This window comes from Ambystoma mexicanum, chromosome 4p (assembly GCF_040938575.1).
Source record: "Ambystoma mexicanum isolate Mex_15411 chromosome 4p, UKY_AmexF1_1, whole genome shotgun sequence".
Lineage (NCBI taxonomy): Eukaryota > Metazoa > Chordata > Amphibia > Caudata > Ambystomatidae > Ambystoma > Ambystoma mexicanum.
Window position 1 is genome coordinate 217,554,092 of NC_090927.1, and position 23,420 is coordinate 217,577,511.

The 23,420-nt window shown below is 43.4% G+C and overlaps 1 protein-coding gene across 2 annotated transcripts in view; it reads left to right on the top strand.

Moving 5' to 3' along the window:
* BLK (BLK proto-oncogene, Src family tyrosine kinase) overlaps window positions 1-23,420 on the top strand; it is a 679,444-nt gene that overhangs the window by 526,432 nt on the left and 129,592 nt on the right. For both annotated transcript variants that reach the window (XM_069605731.1, XM_069605732.1), the window contains one exon: window positions 20,657-20,733. In XM_069605731.1, the coding sequence (XP_069461832.1) occupies window positions 20,657-20,733 (77 nt within the window). The remainder of the gene's footprint in view (window positions 1-20,656; window positions 20,734-23,420) is intronic.

Sequence of the window (23,420 nt, forward strand, 5' to 3'; positions counted from 1 at the left end):
CACAGTTTAGATTGACAGTGGGTCTTGCATTTATCCTCTCTGTAACTCGAATGTCATCCTAAATAGGGCAAATATTATATCTTTATTTCATGTACTCCCTCATTTAAGAAATGTGTTGTCCGCTGATCTAGCCCCTGTTGAATTCCCAAAGAACAATAGAACGGACATTGTATTTATTCATTTAAAATAAAAAAAATCATAGCATCTGTGCAATTGGAAGAAGCTCAGAACTTGATGACAATGGGCAATGAATTATTCTTTCTAACAGAGAGGATTTCTGATCCGTCACAACTGAGAAACGGGGTGATGCCACAGAGAATTTGTTATCTGTGAGTAGTAAATACTACCAGGCACGATTGTGAGGACTCGCAATATAGTGCTTTTTAATGCTGACAAGAAAAGAATGGAATATTTCCCTCAATGGGACCTGTGAGAGAATGAAACAATGGATGACTCAGCTTGGTTATCAACAGTACTTCAACCCCAAGCCATGGTTGGCCGTCCTGGACAGAGGGCCCTTTAACAGGCAAATAGTGAGGATAATATCCTGGAATTCGTGTTGCCATAGATCGTCATTCCAAGAAATTCCAGGCAGTTCGGACTTTTCCACTTTTAATGGTCTGGCTGGCTAACCCCTCTCCCTGCATTGGTTTGCCTCAATTCTCCAGAGAGCCCAAGGAGGTCCAGAAGGTATACCGTCAGGTGGATTACTCATGCAATAAAAGCTGACTTGGCTTACAAAATAGAATAGTGGATAGAGCTGTGCCAGGGTCACCTAGCCAAGAAGCTCTCATTTAACGAGTCTTCTGTTTGTCAAGATATTTTACTGATCAAGTTATATTGGAATCGTGTAGATAGGTTTGGTTGATTTTCTGGATTTTCTTTCAGAAATTGTCTCTAGCTGGTACGGGAGGTCAATTCTGATTTTATTGTAATAGAAGAAGAGTTTAATACAGACTTCCTGATCACAATTTACGATGAATAGGAAACTTCAGACTTAGTTTACCTATTTCCCTCTCAGGTGACAGCACCATCTGGGGTGACTTTGGAACTTAGCCCAACTAAGTGTTTGTTCATTAGGGAGATTTCTGCCTGCCTTCTACAAAAGGGCACTTCAATATTGTAGCTCCTTTGAAGTCATTATGACACAAGCCAGTGCTCATGATTGGCTACAGATGAGCCTCAATCTGAGTCTGTTTCCTGCGGATGATTTATCGGTTTGCCAACATTTACTTTTTTTTTTACTAAAGGGAACTGTCTTCGACTGTATTAGACATTGGCAGAGTAAACTGTGATTTAGATAATTTTTTGAATGATTTAAATCAATCAAAAAAATGATGACTTCTCGCCCCACCTACTTTTACTAAATTCTTCCAAGACAGCACTGCCAAACATCTCAGAGCACGTAATAATCATGAACCTAGGATCCTTAAAAATAACACCGATAAACATGATCACTTAGTACAGGAAAAACAGGGGAATTACATTGTTGACTCAAACTATCACAAAACTCCAACACTGAATGGGGTTTCTTTAAACAAAGGCCATCTAAACTAAAACAGGGCTATAAGACATGGCTCTTACTGCATCTATATAACATGCTACTCGGGGACAGTACAGCTATGCTGCAAGTCCTCATAAACAAAAAATGAAGCAGACTTCTGGTCAAAGACTAACCAGGGCCATGAGAAGCAGACTTACAACAATACCAATGTAATATCTGAGGAACAGTGGGCAAAAGATTTTAGACACATTCATGCTAAATCGAAAATGATTTTCGAATGTCCATCAGGGAGTACGCACTCAACGTGGTCTGTTAACATGAAGATACTGAAAATCTAATTAGGAGGTTAATAAACTCAGGTGCTGCAGGCCCAGATGGCCTGATGAAGGACGTTTTTAAAAAAGCACCTAGATTAAGGTCTGACATATTTTCAGTTCCCTTTTTGGAATGCATAAGAGGGGGCAGGATTCCATACTCCTGGCACACTGCACACATGGTTCCGATTTTTAAGAAAGGCAACCGTGCAGTTCCCCGGACTTACAGATCGATCACATTACTCGATATCAGCAGTAAAATCTTCGCTTCGATTATTTGGGGGAATCGGAGGAATATGCTCTCGAAAAAAACATTATTCAAGAATATCAAATGGGCTTCAGACGCCATGTAGGTACACAATTAAATGGCTTTATCTTAGCTAGCATACAAAACAGCATTATGAGGGGAAATTATAAGGCCATTGATATTGCAACGATAGATGTAACTGAAGCATTTGACTAGGTCAACAGATCCAATATGTGGAGGAAATTAGAAAAGTGGGGTCTTCCTGCAGGGAATTTGGTCATTCTTATTGCTTTGCATAAAGATACCAACATTATAGTGTGCCTGAATTTCCAGGGTGCACTGTCCAACCGAATCGAGACACATGGGGCTTCATCACGAGTTGGGCAGTAGTCCTTAAACGCTATTACCACCACATTTAAGGTCTGGCCTGATCACTAGTTGGGTGCTAAATGGGCTGTGTTACCTCCAACATTTTGCTGAGGTGAATATCCCATTTAGTGTCCCATTTTTCTATTGCAATTAAAGTTGATCAGTATTACCGCTGGGATACTGCCCAACTTTAATTAAGCTACCGCCACCCGGTTCGTCGCTATTAGCGCCGGATCATGGGTTGGCCGTTAATAGTAAATCCCCAATCCTCACTGGGTCCTTTGGACCCAATGGGGCATTTTCGGCACAAAAACTGTGCGCTAATACAGTGAGCGGTAATTGCACCGAAAACAGGGTGCTAAATGGGATTTTCACAGCCAGAAAAAATGCTGCGGTAATATTGTTGATGAGGCCTATAGAGCTTTAAGGCAGGGCTGCATGCTATCTCCCTGTCTATTTAACCTCTACGTCTCCCATTTGGGCTATGATCTCGCTGGGGTTCCTAGTTTCCTGCAAAAGCCTGAGAAAATGGAAACAACATGGCTTGCTTACGCTGACGATGTAATACTCATTGACCAAACACCCATTGGTGTTCACTGTTTGTTAAACAGGTTTTCTATGTATATGGCCATCAGTGAGTTATAAATAAATAAGAACAAAATAAAAATCATAAGATTCTGTAGGTCTTGGTATCGTCCAAAGTTTTTTGACTGGAGGATATATGCCTGAAATTTGTAAGTAACAAAGCAGAAGACATATTTGAGCCGTAATCTAAGCCCTGGCAGGCTAAAGACTAACAAAATGGACCTGACAGCTCAGTCTGATTTCATCTTTGCCCGTAACGAAAAGAGCAGTAATGCTCATACAGCACTACAGACAGACTCGATCACAATGAAACAGCTGGGCCCTATGGAGCCAGCACGCTGTACTTCACACATTGAGTTCTGCCTGTCTGAAAAATATGACAGTGGATTCCCCAAAATACAAGTAATAGGGGGAGAAAGTCACTGTGCCTTAATGACACCAGTCTTGGAAAACTGGGGGGGATGGGAAAACGGGCACTTACCCTCAGCACTACAAATTGTATCCCCATAAAGGAAGGGGCCAATGGAAGCCAACGTACTTGGGCATATGAGAGAACAGCACCCCACAAAGATTCTACTACAGAAACCAAGGTACGAAGATCCTAAAGAACCTGAGGGAAAATCCACCAGGAATCAAGCAGGGATGGGGAGAAGTTAAAGGCGCTACACTTCATGCTATCTGGAACCAGTTGGAGAAGAGTACTAAGGAAAACAATGGCTGGTCCTGGAGCGAACTTAACACGAGGTGTGCAGTACCCATAATTAGAGCTCTTAACACTCTCTTAGAAGCCACAGAATGAGGGCCGACTCTGGCATTCTGTTTGCCATTTACGAAGGTTGGCCTGGCTGCCCGACCAGGTTTAATACATATAGAAGCAAACCAGCACCTCCAGTAGAATATAAGCCACAGAGGAGGGACAAATCCCACAGCCAGGAGACACAAACAAGGAAGGGGAACTAGTGCCCCTCAGAAAAGATCAGAGAATCCTCTCCCCCACAAAGCGGCACCAAGGATATAAAGCAGCGCAGGATTGAGACAGCAGCTGATAGTTCTGATGATGAGCCTGTTCTGACCCAAACTCCTGACTTGAACCAGGAGCTAAATTAGGAGGATATGCACCAAGAAGACCATAAAGAAGGCAAGGGTCCAAGTTGGAAGGCTAAGAATGACTCTTCAATCAACGCCAACACAATGGCATCATTGTCCTTGGTTATGGCCCATTTTATGAAGCTTTACGAGGCAATTGATAAAAATCTAAAGGAAGAAATTACCCTAACTGCCATGCTACATTCCAAAATGATCTTTGTTGACAAGAATAAAGTAGAAATAACAAACTTATTACATAAGATACTGGACCCCATCATTGAAGAAGAAGAGTTGAGGCTTACTTGAACCAGATGCCCAGACGCATGCTAATCTCTGCCTGGCGCTTGTCCTGCCTGATGGAGCAAGGCAGTCCTTAAATAGGCCCTTTAGGAAGGGGGGTTGCTACCAAAACCCTTAAATGAAGTAACCATACTGGGAAGACCGACCCATTCTATCAAGAAAGAGGCTGAGCAGGGTATCACTACCAGAAAAGTGGTGGATGATCTAGTGGGATGGGAAGACCTACCACAGAAAATGAAAGTGTTATGTGAAAACCTTTGATGATAGTGTTCTCCTGGCAGCTTTACCAGTCAAACCTGTTATGGACTACCCGCTCTTTGCAAGGCTGAAAAGGCAAAAAAAGACTACAAAGGCAAAGCCCCAAGACAAGAGGGTGAGGCAAAACTAAATGAGATGTCACTCATATTAATATCAAATCGAACGATTCTTGTAATTTTTTCAAAATATTAACCATGCCAAAGGCATTGAAAGAAAGCAGCTGTACCTTGGTGCCAAAAACCAAACAGCCAACGAGAAAGGAGATCGTACCCACAAGGATCTCCCCACAAAAACAGGTTGAGGAAAACTTGCTAGGAGAAGAATCAATGATGGAAGGGCTCCTAGAGTATTCCACATATTACGATGAAATAGAAAGAGAGGATGCCTGTGACTCTGATATCTGTGTCGTAGAAGATGACTAGGAACTGGTAATGAAGAGCAGACCCTTCCCTCTTAAAGCCACAAGCCTGGCTCAGCCTAAAAGGACTCCCTTAAAAGACTTCCTGACTTTGGAGCTTGGCGGGAGCCCCAAACAGAAATCCATTGCATTCAGGAACACCAGAAAGAATAACTATGCTGTGCTCCTGCCAATGAATAACCTAGCCTTAATTTAACCCGACAGACCTGTAGAGGGGCCAAGGCTCCCAACAAAACCAAATAAGGGAGAAAGGCCAAAAGACGCTACCTCACCACGGAAACCTAGTTTCATTTTGGAAAGGACTATCTATATAAAGTATGGTTTGATTCTAAACAGGGTAACAACCTAAGAATTCTACATCGGATACCTACATTGTATCACCACAAATGACATCGCCAGAGTGGCATTCTACTGTGAGGAAAGACAAAGTGGTGATATATCTGGATGATGACCTAATAAGGGATGCAATTCTGGAAGAAATGAACCACATTACCGCAATGGGTTTTGACCTGATGGAACATGTGATCACGTCTTTAAAAACAAAAGAGGCTTTGATCATTAGCAATCAGGCTGCATTGCGGCATAACAAAGAGAGAGGGCCTAAAACTATATTGAGTGGAACACAAGCTCAAAGGTCACCCCCTAAGAGAAAAAGAGTGGATTGGGGTGATGGGGATAAAGTACCATTATGTATCTCAGTGTATAATTCTGCCAGAGCCGCAAGAAGAATAACTATTCAATAGGAAATCAAGAGTGGTGGAGAAAGGAAAGAATTGTGGGGATGGCTAGCAGAAGCATTGGTAGTCAAAAAAAGGCAGACATAGCCATCCCTCGATCCTCTACCAGCCGGGTGGGCTATCTGCAGTTGAACACTAGGAGCTTTGGACATTTGTTGGGTAAACAGGAACTAAGGTGGGATGACTTTGAAATTATATGCCTTCAGGAAACTTGGCTAAGGTCCCCACCCATACTTGATGGCTTTACCACACTCCTCAACCCTTCCTTGATGGGCAAAAAAGGAAATCCAGCCTCTGGGCTACTTACCCTTATAAACCAGGAGAATCACTTTTGCATCCAAGACACATGGAACCTAAATCTTTACACGCAAGTGATGCTGGTTAAAACTGGTAAAAAGGATCAGCTTTGGTCTGAAGAATCTCAATCACGTGACCTGCACTTATTAAATGGTCAGCTCAGTGATGATATCCTAGGACGCACAACTTGGGAGCAGGGCAATTTATCCAAGGTATTGGATTATATTTTAGTTTCTGGAAATTTCTGACCATGAGTAAAGGCCCTTGAGGTAATCCTGTCATCTTTAAGTGACCAGAATATAATCCAGTTAACTTGTACTGGGGTGTCGCACACCCCAAGAGAATACTATCCTTGCCTGGTGGAGATCACTCAAGGCTGTAATCGTCTAAAAATCGATACCGAGACTCACAGAATTGATTAAACGACTTGACAAACTCTAATTTAAAGAGAGCAAGGATACAAGTACTAGCTTAGAATTCCCAAAACTATTGATGGTGTTTGAAGAAACAAAAAAGACTGGATCAAGAATCGACTTTCCCCATAAACACTTCTACAGTTTGGATCTTGCGTTAGAGAGGAGAAAAATGCTAGAAGACATAAAACGACCAAGAAAAAGACCACTCTCCCATACCTAGTGATCTAATCAAATCTAGACAATACTGGTACAAAAATTGGACAATGATACAAGAAGACGCTGAACATATGCTGGGCAAAAGGATGCAAAAAGCAAATAGGAGACATCTGGAAACTCCTAAATTCAACCAATTCCCAATAACCGCTGTACAAGCAAATGCAATAACAGAAGAGGGGTGGATGATCCACTTTACAAGAGTGTGCAATGAGCCAGATGAAATGGCCCTTTGTAAAACCACCAGTCCCGCCTTAAGTGGTCATTCTCCACTAAGGAGGACGAAATACGGCGGGTCATCAACAGAGCCAGCAACACAAGAGCGCCGGGACCAGATGGTTTGACGAGTGCCATACTGAAGGTGGATCCTGAATTATGTGCAAAGTTTTTGGGGCTACTTTTTGGTTGTATTAAGAAGCTCAAACAGCTATCTATAGTGGTGCCCATATTCAAGAAGGGCAATAGGGAAAAGCCCATCAATTATCGCCCTATTGCTCTTCTGGATGTAATTGGAAAGGTGTTTGCTAAATTGGTACTGGCAACCTTGGACATATGGACATTGGCAGGGTGCGGCTGGATACCTGGCAGTCAGGCTTTGTTAAAGGAATGAACACATCATTGAATGTGTTCATAACATACTTATGAAAGAGCGGTTTACAACCTTAACAGGAAGACTTACCTGGCCTTTATCGATCTATCACAGGCACTCAATTCAATAAACCAAAGGAAACTGTGGAACAAACTGACCAAATGGGGGTGTCCGTAGGACATTCTGGAAGCACTAAATAAACTATACACAGACACAAAGATACAGATAAAGCTGGACCAAATTGGCACCCTGTCTTGTCCAATAAATACATCAAGAGGCCTAAAACAAGGTTACCCTTTGGCACCAGCTCTGTTCAATATTTTTCTCTCAGACCTTGCAGCCACTTTGAATAACGCAAGAAGCTTCACCCCTGATATTGATGGAGTCCCTATTGACCATCTCCTATACACGGATGACCTGGTCTTAATAGACCAAACTCTGGTGGGTCTGCAACACCAACTGAATGCTCTAAATCTATATGTACAAGAGAATGATTTGAAAGTAAACGTAAACAAATCAAAGATCCTGACGATTCAATCCACCAAAGGGAGGAAATTGGGCAGAAAAACATGGTACATAGAAAACAAAAGGTAATGGAAGTCTCATCATTCATTTACCTGGGCAGCTGCATAAGCACAGCCCTGAGAGATGTATTGCATGTAAACATATGTTGGTCAAAAATGAAAACTCTAGTGAACCTGGGAAGGTTGATTGGGAAGAAATTTGGTAAATTCTCAATCAATCCAGTCTTAACCTTCTACAAAACAAAGGTAGGTCCAACTGTGACCTTTGGGGCGGAAGCCTTTGTGGCAATACCAGCGTAAACATGGGACACGCTAGAAGCAGGATTCTGGAAAAAATACTAAAGATCCCAACCGGTTTACCTACTGAAACAATAAGGCAAGAGCTTAGCTTGATCTCCATGCATGCACAGGTCACTTGGAAAAACTGGAAATTGTGGGTGGTTGTGATAAAGATCTGCAGGATTGGAGAAGAGCATGTCCGGAATTGGTAGAAAACCTAGCTACGACAGAAGAGCAGCTATTGATTGATCCAGTCTCGATAAAAGTCAAATTATGGAGACAGCATTGGATCCTGGCCCAAGAAAAAGCTAGACATGTGACATTTTGTCACCTGGATGTCGTAGTATGCAGGACTTCTACGTCCTGACAAAATACCCATCAAAGTATCCATCTAGTTGGCTAAGATCCAAATATTTGTGATTCGGCCTGAACCTGTATATCACTTTGGAAATTCTAAACATTAGGAATAAAGATAGCCTAAGGAGAAAGAGAAAGAAACACTGAAACACCAGGTCCTGTTATGTAAGGCAATGAATTCACAGAGAACTATGATGCTAGGAGCCTTTTTTAGAGAGTTCAAAACACATGATGGTGGCGATTGGTGGCAGATTTGCATGCAGGTGGAAACAATGTAATTAATCATTGCTCTAATTACCTATTCAGAGAACGTTTTTAAATGCATTTATGAAGTGGCTAACCTACTGTGAGTTGATGGGGTCTTAGAATGTAATTTAGCAATTTAATGGTCTCAATGGAAGATTGCTTGGATTTTTGATTCTGTAAAGGTTAAACACTTATGATAAAGTTATAATACTGTTTTAATAAATTAAATAAAAATTAATAATTATGTGATGTTGTTCCCTACAACTTTCGTTGTGGCACAGGGTGTGGGTTGGAAATAGGTTAGCACTGACTATAGCAGAGACAAGATTTATTTAAAAAAAAGTTTGCTTTAGAAATTAAATTATGTAAATGTTGTGTATAATTTTTAGTTTCTATATGGAATTTGTTATAAATTGTGTAATTTACACGTGAAAGGTTGAATTAACCAAAGCACAATAGTAACACAACATGTGTGTCAATACCAGTGGCTGTGTAGTCAGCTTCATAAATGAAGGCAACTCCACCCCACTCCAACGTTGACCTATTTTATAGTCAGAGGATAGAGAGCTTTGTTTAGTGCATGGATATTGCCTTCACTAAGCCATGTTTCATTAATGCATGCATAATGCGGAGTGTGTTCAGGAAGCATATTATGAACATGATTTGTTTTTGCCAAAGAGCGAGTATTTAACATGGAGGCTTTTATTGTTGCAAGACTTTATGGTTAGACCAGGATAAACACTGTGATTAAAAACAGATTCTTTTGCAAAACCCTCAAGACGTCTTTTTGTAGGACGAAATTCAGATTTATTGTGATGCAACTGCACCAACATGGAATAAGTTACAAATTATTTCAGGAAAGAACCAGCAGTTTTTAGACTAAGCCTGTCCTGCACACAGAAGGACACAGACTAGCTTGCCTCCGGTGCACTAACAGCTTGACAGCACCACACGATGGGCCTCATTACAAGTTTGGCGATGTGGTAAAAATCAGCAGTAATGCAGCAGTAATTCTGTTACCGCCACATTGCCGCACCCCCGGACTATGAGTTTAGAGGTAAGGTGGAGTAAAAACCACCAGCAAGAAGCTGGAGGCAGATCGCCCACCTTACTGCCAAATGTCTGCAAAATTGGCTGAATAACAGCCGAAGGTAATTTTGCGAAAAATCCCCATGGAGTCCTATGAACTTCAATTAATAGGGACTAACACCCCCTACCACCAATTGAAATCTGGTGGTAAATCTGTGCGACCAAGTGTCGGTAACAGTAATTCCACCAAACTTGTAATGATGCCTGCATACACTTAAGAGAATAGGACATGTGCTGAAGGGATCCAATCAAAGGAAACCCAGACTTTAGAACATCCTCCTCTTTTAGCATTTGCATTTGTATTTATTTGAAGAACAGGGATGACAATTACGATCAGACATGACTTACAATTACACCTTTACAGATGACAGAGGCATTCCCACGAAGGGTGCCTGTACAGTAGCAGAAAGATGAGAGCAAATGGTGAGCCAGTTTATGAGGGTATGAACAAAGTGGGGCATAAACCTGGGACAACAAAAGCAATATGATATATACATTGATATACAAGAAACAAGTAACTTACAAAGGTAACATTAACCCAGGGGAGAAAGTGCTTCAATTAAAGATGATTACTGTAAAAAACTAAAAAATGACACCATTTTGTGGCGATTAAGGGAGTGTTGGGGTCAGGCAGGGAGGATGGTGCAGAGGGCAGTGGGAGCTTCCTCTCTGTACAGTAAGTGAAGTTTAATCTGAGTTTGAAGTGATCCACAGTTGGACTTGATTTTATTGTGATGGGGTGTGGATTCAAATGGAATGGGGTGAGTAGAGAGAAAGAGTAGAAGTGAGACTAAGCACAGAGGGCAGGGGCATGATACAGTGAGATTGAGTGCGAAGGAGGATCAGAGGGAACAAGATGCTGAATAGACACAGATGCAATCATCCAGGTACTAAGGAGCAAGACCATTCTTAGCTTTGTAGCCTAGAAGAAGGAACTTGAAAAGGGAGCAGGTGTGAATTGAGAGCCAACCAGCATGTTGTTGGTGGGTTTAAGTGGGGGAGAATCTGGGTAGGTTCCAAAGGGAATGGGTGGCAAAGTTGAGGACTTTGTCCAAAGGGAGGAGGAGAAGACCAGAAGGCCAAAGAGTAGACTTGAGTAGTAGTTGAGTGCTCGGAACAAAAGGGTGGAGATTAGAGCTTTCATACAGCGATGAATAAGAAATGGATGCATTTCTCGAATGGTGAGAAGGTTAATATGAGCGGCAGAGGTGGTGGTAGTGAAGAATTGTTGCTGTCGGAGGTCACTATCAAAGAGGACCCCAAGGTTGCGAGCCTTGGGAAAGGGAGCAAGACGATCAGGCAGGAAGGAGACAAGAGAGGGGAGGGATGGCATTGGAAGCTGGGAGAAACATGGCTTCCATTTTTGAAGAGTTCAGCGTGATGCATTGGCACATCACCCAGTGACAGATTGAAGTGGGACAGTTTATAATTCTTTCTCAGATGGGATGGAGGGAAAAGAAAACAGATTTGAGTGTTGTTAACAAAGAGATGATAGTGAAAGCAAAAGGATGAGATCAGTCTTTGTAGGGCAAGGGTATCAAGTTTGAAGTCAGGCATCAATGGCCAATCCTTGGGGGATGCTGACACAGACGTGGGCCGGGTCAAAAGGCATAGGTCAGTTGCAGATTTGGAACAGGCAGTGAGGAGTCAAGTGGAGAGAGAGAGAGGTTAAAGAGCTTGAAAGGCGCAAGTGATTGAGACTAAAGGCCTCATCACGAGTTGGGCGGTAACTCCAGCGCTATTAGCGTGTGGGCTTTTAGTGCTACCGCCAAACCCCCAAGCTCTATTGGCGCTGGATCACGGGTTTGGCGGAACGGTTGGTTCCCATTCCCCATTGGGCTCTATCAGGAATTCCCCATTCCCCATTGGGGAATGTTCACGCTATTACCGCCAGCAGATATCCCGGCGGCAGTAATAGCGCTGAAAATGGGCAAATTTGTGGCGGACTTTCCGCCAGCTCGGAGCTGGGGGCAAATCTGCCAAGCCCATGATCTGGCGGATCATTAAATGTGGTGGTAATAGCGCAACCACCGCATTTAGGGTTACCGCCAGACTTGTGATGAGGCCCTAAGTCTTTGGCCATTTGAGGAGGTAACAGGTCAATAAGTGCTGAAGATGGAGACCACCGTGGGGTGCAGACGGGATGGACTTCTAATCCACTGTCTCCCTCACCCGACAACAGTCGATCAAATAAATGCATTAATGGCAGATTAATTTTACTAAAAGCAGATGGGGCAATCGGACAGTGTACTGAAGCAGAACACCAGGTCTGAGTGAAATCGGAGTGGGGAACCCGGAGAACACTGTGATGAAACGCTGTGGCCTTCGGCAATGCAGAGGACCTGATAAAGTGAGTGCAGGATGAGCGCGAGAGCTCCAGAGCTGTGGCGCACCGTGTCTGTTGTGTCCCACTGAACAGCTGAGGTGGCACCGGCTTGGACCTTCAGCTTCACACAGTGGGGGTGCAGGGGTTTACCAGTGACATCCAGGTATCACCAGACTCCAGAGGAACCAGCACCAGAGGGGAGCACCGCCTGAAACGTGCTGGCTCAGAGGAAGAGGTGATCGCATTGCTCCAGCATCCCTCAATCGCCCGGGACAGCCCTGACAACTTCATCCGTTAGGTCAGTGACCCCCCACACCCTTCCCAGCATGCCAGTGTATGAGTAGGGTCCAACGGGCCAAGACAGCAGAGGTGCAGTTCCTCACTACATCTCCACATGGCCCAGACTCCAGGAGCTCTGTGGTGCTGGTGGGGGCCCTGCTCTGACTGACACACCTATATGGAGAGTTTTCAGTACGTCCCGTCCCCCAAACACCCTCAAAGCGCTCTAGGGCTGCTGTTGGCAGTCAGTTCCAGCTGCCTAGTGGACAATACCAATAGGCCATTGCTGCTGTTGATAGGCATTTCAGGCTGCCCCATGGTCAAATTAATCGGGCCGCTGCACACAGTGCTGGTCCGGCCGGCCTGGCACACACAGAGCAAGGAGCAGCGGAGGTGCGGACTTCACCGTTCCTGGTGTGCACCAACATAGCAGTCCCTTATCTACACCTCTGGGTCGGGGGGTTTAAATTGGGAAGAGAACTACAATGAGATACTCAGACACCCTCAAGGCCCATGCCAAGCCGGACGTGTTGGAGCACCCGCTGCATCTTAGCTGCATGGAAGTACAGATTGGTGAGCCCAGACACCAGCGAAAAGGCATATAGCCCCTTACTCCACACACTGACAGTAGCTGCCTGCAACCCCAATCTGCATGCTGGCACACTCACTCAGGTGGAAGGTGGCACATACAGTGGCAGGCGCTATTGCCGTTGTCACATGGGGGCCCCGCCTACAGAACGTGGCTCAGCAGAGACCAAAGGCAGACACCATCATTCACCACACACTGGACCACGGCACGGCCATACCTCTGCACAGTTTCTGGAGGGATGCAGCCAAAGCCACAATGGCTCAAACGTTTGAGGACCAGCCTTTATCAAGGGATGACAAAGAGGGTTCCACGAAGGCAGATATATACGAATGCTCCTGGAGGAGAACTGATCGATAAAGACTGGCCTAATGGGGCAATATCAGACCTGCAAGGATGAGTCGACAAAGTCAAAGAAAAGCTTGAATCCATCAAAAATAACCAGCTTTCGGCGGGCCTGATTGAAATGAGAATGGAAGGAGAGGGACCTGGCTTTGAAGATCGATGACCTCCAAAACCGGGAATGGAGTTCTGACATCAGAATCATGGGCATGAAGGAACCGGAGGCTGAATCCGTTGTCGCCCTTGAGAAACATGTGAAATCTTTTTTAAATGAACTCGTTGACAATCCACCCGACCCAGAGATCTTGCTCGATAGAGTCCACAGAGGAGAGGGCCCACCCAACGGCCCTAGGTCAGTCCGATTAAGATGCCACTTCTTCAAACAGAAGATGGACATACTTCAAATAGCCAGGACCAAAAGGGACATCACTGGGTTGCAAATTTGAATCTACCTGGATCTCTCCTCACTAACCCTTACCAAGAGACAGGAATGCCAACACTGACCCAGTGGCTACAAGAAAAAGACATACGCTATCGCTGGGGGTTCCCGTTCGCACTGACTTTCGAATACCAAAGATAGGAATACAGGGTCACCATGCATGAAGAAGCATAGAGTATCTTGAAGTGATTAAAGGTGGAGGCCAGCGGTTTAGAAACAAACATGTACCCGAGAACACAGGTGCTGTCCAGTGGGCATGGGTCATTTGCCCTAAAAGAGGCGGACCAGCTGGCTCGAGAAAATACCATAGCTTTAACTCTCCATGAATGCCTGACTCCGCCTTTAAGTGTAACCTTGGGACTTTGCCCTCCAATGGTTGGCCCCAGACCCGGGGTCTTGCACCTGATTGACCATGGATAGCTGGCACCCCCTTCTGGCAATAATCAGGCAAATGTTCTATCCATTTTCTACAATATTACACTATTGTGGTTGTTTGTTGGAGGGCGAGGGGCCCTGTTTGTCCTCATATTTCTGGGCATCTCTACTATGAGAGAGTCATTCTATTACCCGTGTAGTCGACGGGGCATGACAGGGTCCGGGAACATTAGGGTTTAATTGGAAGAACAAAACTTTGTGAATGTGCAGCAGTGCAGTGGTGTGGGGTGGGTGGGTGTGGTGGTGCTATGGCGAGTTAGGGGTTGGTGCTGGATCGTGGACTTGAAGACATGCTGGTTAAAGTTTTGGAGAAGGGAGATGCATTTGAATATGTATGTTAGTAAAAGGGTTGGGTAGTTGAACATTGAAGGGTTGAATTCGCCACAGAAACGGTCCATGGCACTGCAGGAATTCAAAACCTCAGGGCTAGACATCCTGGTGGTATGCGCTGTGGGTTTCAGGTCCTTCAAAAAAGGTGATGTGTGGGGATGCTGATTAAAAAATCATTAGGCCTTGAGATACTACAAATCAAAAGTGGAATGGAGGGGAGGCTGTTGGTGGTGTATGAGAATATAGGCCACACAGCAGTCACTCTCTGCTCACTGTACACCTCTAACCAACGACAAATTCAGTTCTGCGCAGCCCCACTGGAGATCTTGGGCCCATGGGCTGCTTTATCTGTGAAGGTGACTTGAACAAAATCATTTATCCCACAATAGATTGGTCGTCCCTGAGACCCGACAAAGCTCCTCCTACAGCCCAGGATGGTGATGCCTTGCAAACCCTTCTGCTTGAACACTTTGTGATAGATTCATGGAGATCACAGAACCGCACACACAAGCATTCACCTTTTTCTCCCTGCCCCATATGAGCTTTATGAGGTTTGACTACATTCACTTAGATGCCTCACAAGAGCACACCATAATCAATGCAGACATACAAATAGTCTGGGGGTCAGATCACGACATGTGTAGGTTAACTCTGGATATTAGTCGCTGTACCCCGCTTGACTCAGGATGGGTCTGCCACAATAGCTTATATAGGGATCTTGTCATTAGGGAGACCCTGTCGAAAAGGGATACAATCATTCTTCCAGCTTAATATTGTGGACGATACTCTTCTTCACATAATCTGGGAGGCGGCTAAGGCCACCTTCCACAGCCTCCTCATGTCAGAAAGCAGAGCAAAAGAAAAAGAAAGAATATTGCTTGAAACTGACCTGAAACAGAAAATGAAGGGTAAAGAAAGAGCACTGAGAGACACAGCAGAAGGGTCAGAGGAGTGCGTAGCAGAGAACAGAGATCTTAAGAAGGAATTGGAGCATGGCAAAGTAACCCACAAAATATTGGTGGCCCATCTGAGGGGCCAAAAAGCGCAATGCACAGTCTATAAAATAAGGTACGAATGGGCTAGGATACACAACGATCCTGAAGCCATAGCACAGCACATTGGCAAATACTATACCCGATTATATTCTACAGAATGTATGGAGCGGGAGAGGGACACTCAAAACTATCATGATGGACTAGCACTCCCCATGCTCATCCCAGAGGACAGAACGGCCCTTGGCTCCCCAATAAGCAATGAAGAAGTTCTCAAAGCCATCCTTAAATTAAAAACTGGTTCAGCGCCGGGACAAGATGAATACAGGCCAGCCTTTTATAAACACAATGGCCCTTTGCTGGTGCCAATCCTGGTGCGGTTATTCAACAGCATTTTAGATGGTGGGCAGGCCCCTGACTCGTTCCCATAGGCGTGAATCATAGTCCTCGCGAAAGAGGGTAGAGACATATTGAATTATGGGTTTTACAGACCTGTATCATTAATAAATGTGGACGCTAATATTTATGCTTGAGTCTTGGCAGGAAGACTGAGCCCAGTCCTCCAGAAAAAAGAATTCACAACCACCAGGTCGAATTCATAAGGGGTGGACAATATCCGCAAAACCCTGAACATCATTGCTGGGGTGACAGATGCAACTGAGGATCCTATCCTGTTGTCGGTTGATGCTGAGAAGGCTTTCGACCTGGTTGAGATGTAGTTCATGGACTAAGCAATATGTGAGACATGCCTTGGCGTGAGATTGCTCGCAGGGGTGATGGCCTTATATCAAAATACAAGAGCCAAGGTCATGGTAAATGGCGTGGCTTCCCCTGAGTATTGGCTAATCCGAGGTACGCTGCAGCGTTGCCTGTTGTCCCCGCTGATCTTCGCACTGACCTTGGAACTGCTGGCGGTCACCGTCCATGCTAAGAGGCAGATACAGGGAATACGGTCAGGGACAATGGAGTTTAAACTGGTCCTGTACGCAGATGACATACTAGCAAACATTACGGCCCAAGCTCCTCTGTCACCACCTTTCTCTATGCACTGATGGAATATGGGGATCTGTCCGGATTCAAAATTAACATTGCTAAAACACTGGCACTCCCGTTGATGCCTCACTCCCCCCTCACAGTCAAAAAATTAGCACATCAGGGCATACAAATCCAAAGCTCCACATAAAGTATCTTGGTGTATATATCACCTCAAAGCATGCAGATATGTACAAGACCAATTAACTGCCCTTGTGGGATCAAAATAAATAAGACCTACAGAAATGGTGGAAACTGATGTTGTCGTGTGAGGCACGCCACATGGCAATAAAGATGAATTTTCTGCCACACCTACTCCTGTCACCTGAGGAGTTCCCCAAGGCTACTGCCTCTTCGCCACCCTCTACAACATTTATACAAAACCCCTCTTTGACCACCTTGACCTACTCAGCATATCTTAAATGAACTATGCTGACAACACGCAGCTCCTTGTCCCCCCTTCCGGCTCATACGCTCAGAACTTAGCCACCATTAACTAATTGTATGAAGTCATGCAAAACTGCATGGCCTTTCACCTACTCTGCCTCAATGACGACAAAACCAAAATCCTCATCGTCGGCTCCCACTTCACACTAAGCAACATTGACCCAGCCTAAAAGGAGTTCACCTTCAATGGAAACCGAATGCCCACCTCCGGTGCCACCAAAACCCTTGGCGTCTACCTGTACTCGGACCTTGACCTTTCGTGAAAAGTGAACTCGATTGCTGTGTCAGCGGCCGAAACAGCCAAATTGCTCTCCACTCCCAAACGCCATTCTATTGCAAGAGCCATCATAGGAGCCAAGCTCGACTATTGCAGCACCTTATTTACTGGCACTTCAGAGCGCAACCTGAACAAACTTCAGACAATCCAGAACAATGCGCTCTGAGCAGACGTCGGTCTATCCAAATCGCACCACATTTCGAAAGCTAGGAGACATGCACACTTGCTGCCCATCAGAGAAAGGATTACGTTCAAAACACTGTCCCTGGTCCATCAATGTCTCTCCAAGACCCCGACCATCCCTTAGGACTCTATGGGAATGGGGATGAACAGAATTACGGGTGCCTGACTTCCCGGCCCCCGGGGTTGTAATACTGACTGCAGTTTTACCTGCAAGCCAGGCGCCGGTAAAGTTTTTCAGGTCTGGCAGCAACCCACCGGTATCTCTCTCTCTCTCTCTCTCTCTCTCTCTCTCTCTCTCTCTCTCTCTCTCTCTCTCTCTCTATCTCTCTCTATCTCTCTCTCTCTCTCTCTCTATCTCTCTCTCTCTCTATCTCTTCCTCTTTCTATCTCTCTCTCTCTTTCTCTTTCTCTCTCTCTCTCTCTCTCGCTCTTTAAAAAATGCCTTAAAGATCATTTGTTATCAAAAGATTGCCATCTTAATTTAAGACTTAATTTTGGACTCTTCTTTGCCAAGGATTGCTGTATTATTATGGGGTTACTGAATCAAATGTGTTTTCACTGTACTGTTATTTTTCTTAACAGTTTTGTAAAGTGCTTAGGATTACAGTGCTATATAAGTGCCAAAAAATAAATAATGGAGCTATATCTAACAGAGACTGTTAACTATCTCAAAGCATGGATGCTCTATGGTCCCGTGAGGTAGCATGATAGAGGTGGTCAGAAAGTAATAAAGCTAGAGATGTGTGCAGTGTTACACACACACAACAGGCTGTTAAGCAGTTTATGAGCTTAGCAAATGCCTCTTGCTCTAATATGTAAGTGTTGCATTTATGCTAACATGCAAAGGTTATTTGAATAGACACAGAAACCAACATTTGGACACCCTAATGGTATCGTCCTTACACACTGGATTAGAGCCAGTTACCACAGTACAGAGCCTAAGTGTCAACTAAGAGGTAGTACAAAAACATGGAGTTAAAAATGCACATTGTTCGTGTTGCAGCAAACGTGCAGGTCAATGAGATGTTCAATGATCCATACATGTATTTATCCATTATTTGGTCCAGAAGAAACTGTCATTGCAAAAACATCTGAGACGACTGTGCATTAGGTCAGGCAAGATAGTTTGTAAGTAGGATGCAATAAATAAGGACACTTTTAGAATTTGTAAACACGTGCAGACCTGTTTTGTAATTTGAAAGGGATAAGAGACAGATAATCACTGTCCAGACAATACAGCCACCCAGTGAAACCCCTTCGGTCAAAATAAACCTTTGAACTTCTTAACTAGGTAAGAGCAATCTATATATGTAAAATGCTTAGGTATGTTTCCATACTCAGCTGATGTAATTTCTCAGTGTTAGGTTGCCCTCTGTTGTACAAATGGCAAGGTGCATGCACTCCAACAACAGCTACCATTTCAACAAACAGAATGGGCATGGTTCTACGCGATCACCTTCCCCTTCCATTATCGCAAACATTCTTCTTTCCAACCCCACTTCTTTTCACACAGGGAACAGCGGTTCCAGTGTCAATGAACAGTTAATTACCCACTCATTGTTTCAGTCTCTAAAGAGTGAAATGCTGTAGGACAAATCCCTCCTCATGAGCTAAAACTGAAAGTAAGTGCTGTAATTATGCTACGCAATCTAATACCATCACTGGGACTCTGCATTGGAACAAGGTTGGCAATTATGCATCTACAAAGACACATCATAGAGGCCTGTGTTATCAATGGAACTTGGATACTGTTCTTACACCACACATACCTCTCATTCTTAGGTTGCCCTCTGCTGTTCAATGGCAAAGGGCACCCACTCGAACAACAGCTACCATTTCAACAAACAGAATGGGCACGGTTCTACGTGGTCACATTCACCTTCACCTTCCACTATCACGAACATTTGGAAGAGACTTCTTTCCACCCTCACTTCTCTCCACACAGGGCACAGTGTTTCCAGTGTCAATAAACAGCTAATTACTGGCTAAACATTTCAGTCTCTAAAGAGTGAAATGCTCTAGGACGAATGGCTCCTCACGAGCTAATACTGAAAATAGGTGCTGTAATTATGCTACTATGCAGTCTTATTGACAATTAAGCGTCTACAAACACACATTATACAGGCCCATGTGATCAATGGAACATAGATACTGTTCTTAAACCACACATACCTCTCATTCCATGAAACACTCGTGTACGAGCACGATAGAAATGAAATATCAAATATCAAATATCAAAAATACGTTTAGCCTTTTCAATGACCATTAATAGGTTCCAGGGACCTATGCCCCCTTCCTGGAAGCGATCAGTGGTAATTCCAATATTTAAAAATGGGGATAGAAGTGACCATATGAATTACCAACCGATATTGACCTTTAAGATATGCTAGAATGGAATATGTTACGCCGGGAGAAGTTGGTGGTCTTATAAATAATGATTACCTACAGAAGTTCAAGGGGTGCAACATTTCGTGGGATGTTTAATGATTATTATGAAAAAATGGTACCACAACTTTCAATTGATTGCGTTATCTTTGTACTAAATAGAGATAAACAATGTTACACTGATTATTGTTTTGAAATATATTTAACACCTGCATGTTCTTTTAGTAAATATTTAACTGCATGTGTTTCTACTTCTACCAGACTGTAAATTCAGAAGATAAACTAAGGCAAACCGATTTATCAAATACACACGCAAAGTAGGTCCTTGCTAATTTGACCAGTCACCATCTTTTTTAATACTATTTTCCTCAACAATGTGACCCTTGAGAAGTCAACAAATCAAAAGATTGAAGTTTGCTTAGTGTTGGACCAGCCTAAATCATTATAAATTAACAGTAAATAAAGAAGTTCTATCTTACCATATTGTGTGTGTGTGTGTGTGTGTGTCTCAGTGTCCTTGTTTTGAAAAGCTTGACAATACTGCTAGAGAACAATTGGTTCTGTGACCCCTCTATGTAAAATAGTAATTGGCTGGTCTCACTTAGAGAAAGCTCACCTAAATGTCTTAAGTGGAAATACACTTGCATTGATATACATGAATGATGATGGTGGTGATGATGATGATGATGGACTAAGTATTTGCACTTGTAACCATGGTGACCTGTTTTCAGCACATTTCACTGCTAATTACATTTTTGGATTTACTGTCTTGTAGGGTGTTTATTAGACTTCTTAAAGACAGTCCAGGGTATGTGTTTACCCTTACGAACCCTCATCGACATGTCTGCACAGGTTTGTAAAGCATCTAAAGCAAATATGCATGTCATTGTGAGCTTAAAGGGGATTGGTTTATTGAAGGCTGTTGGTCTTAAGTAGGTAACTGGGGCAAGAGTATCTAAACGTTGCCCTTGTCCAAAAAATGAGGCAAATGGATTTAACACCGGTTTCTGCTTAGATAATATGGCATGGTTTAATCTGTGTTGCTCCAACTAATAGTCTCTAAAATTATTGTCACTAGCGCAAACATGGATCAGACTGTTTTTTGTACTAGGTTCGGTGCATAACATAGAACGTAATGTAGTCAACGTGATTTATGGAGCTGGCAGTAGAGGCCTGGAAACGTTTTGGTGTACTGATTTGGGGGGCACGGGTTTAAAATGTTGTGTAAGGGGGATGGTGGCTCACTTTGAGAACTGTCCCCATCAAGTAACGTAACTCTTAACTTGGCTGACACACAATTACAATTGCCAGATTATACAGCCTGCTACAGCAGTTATTATCACCTAAAGACAAAGAAGTAATTTGAAGAGAACTGTAATAAAGTCAGTAACATGTCTAGGACATGTTAATAATCTAGACTGTTCACAAATGCCCTTTTGAATTCAGACCTCAAGCTAAAACTTTAAATGACGTTAGCATTCAGGTAACTCAAGGATTATCTATAGATCAAAGCTCTTGTTCCCTGCGGCTGGATGGCTCAGCGTACCCTGGGCATCCTTGTATTGGTATTACCCTGGCCTCTTCTGTCTCACCCTGAACCGCAGTGCACAGAAATGGAAGAGGAAATCCACTCAGAACACTTTGTTGCGTTTTCCACGGCGCCAGGTTTTTTGTTTCTAATTATTGACTCCAAGACACACGAGTGTGACATTACCCTGGCCGTTAGCACTTTAGAATGCCCTATTTAAGAGGATGATTGGGTGACTGGCATATTTTGCTATTGATTCAAGGTTAACAGATAACAAAGCTTGTGTCGTATGTGTTATTTAATTATTTGGTTAAATACCTAATTGTGCTCAACTACATGGAAGGCATTAGAGTATTTTTCCAAAGAAAGACAACGCTAGGACTTTCAATAATGAGAGTCTATTCAAGTTGATACACAACCCTCCCACAGCTAATCTGACAAGCAGACAGCACCATCATATTTACTGTAAGATACTGGTCCTGGGTTCAGCAGGTGCTTCCTGGCAGGGGTGGGGGGGTGTTTTTTGAGATGGGACTGTGGATAGTTAGGAAGTGGGCGACTTTGAATATCCCCACACACACTTTCTCCACGATCAGTTAGGTTTGACTTCCTGGCAATAAACTCTACACACGCAAGCTGGGGTGCAGAAAGTACCAGAAAAGTGGCTTCTGGTTGTCCTTTTCGTCATGATCTTTTTCTGTCAGATATGAAAAACTTAGAAAGATGTATTTTACCGAGCTTAAGGCAGTGTCAGTTAGCCTTTATCCTCCTAATATTATTTATTTCCTGGGGCCTCATAAGCTTTTTAATAGGTGCCATGAAGATTAGGAACCACAAATGTATCCATGGTGGCAGCATACAAAGGGAAACACTAAACATGATGATCACTTGTTGTTAGGATACTCGTGGTCACGCAAGTCATTTTTGTACTTTTAGTGATCTTATCATATTGTGAACATTTAATTAGGTTTGGGTTTATTTGACCTAAAAGATTTGACCTAATCACATTTGATCGAATTTATTTATCGTTTGTTTTGCCTAAAATGAAGGGGGAGACCCCCGCCACCTCACCACTTCACCTCAATCTAATATATACCCTTACCCACCCCCATATATATTTTTAATACAATTTGACTGAAAAAAAGGTACACGAAAATTCGATGAAATGTTTTAGGTCAAATGTTTTTAGGTCAATCATGCTAATACCTTTAATTATATCACATTTCATAGTGTGTTGAATAACTGTGATTTTAAGGTCTTTTATATCTAACTGTATTCAATTGTATTAATTGCCTATATACTTGCACATTTATGAATTGAATTAATCTAAATAAAGTATTTTGCCTGACAATATCCATGAGAAGAGTGTTCCAATGTAGCCTACATGCCAAGAGATAGATGGGGCCAGTGTAATAAGCTGGTGTCAGGTGAGCTGATTTCCTCTATAAAGGCTTCACTTCACCACGTAAGTGCTTCTGGCCTATCAATACGCAATCTGATCAGCAAAGGCAATCCATCGGAAAGCAGATACACACTTTGTTTATGGGAATAAAGTGAGAATAAATGGGCATGTGGTCACATCATCTACAGGCCAATGATCCGCGTTTTGATTTTATGGCAGTGGGGCTTTGCATCCCACAAAAAGGTCTGTTCTGAGAGGGGTTGTGCTTGTACAATAGGTCAAACATTCAGGAGAAACGTTTCACTCTCCTTAAAGATGCAGATGGAGTTAGTTAAGATTAGACACCGTTTTCTGAGGAAAGCATTCTTGTCGCTGGATGCAGATGAACAATGCTCCAAGATACTGTAGCCAACCATGACTTTTTAAAACATTCCTGGAGATTCCTGTAGACAATATGCATTAAAATGAGCCACTGTTTGAGAATGTTCTTGGGCTAAGCCCTACCCCAGAACACTGCTTATGTTTTGCTAGTCACCCCAGTGCTGGCGGCTTGCCTCCTTTGAGTCATCGTAAAGTTAGTGAAACTGGGGATATGCATGTCAGGCTGCT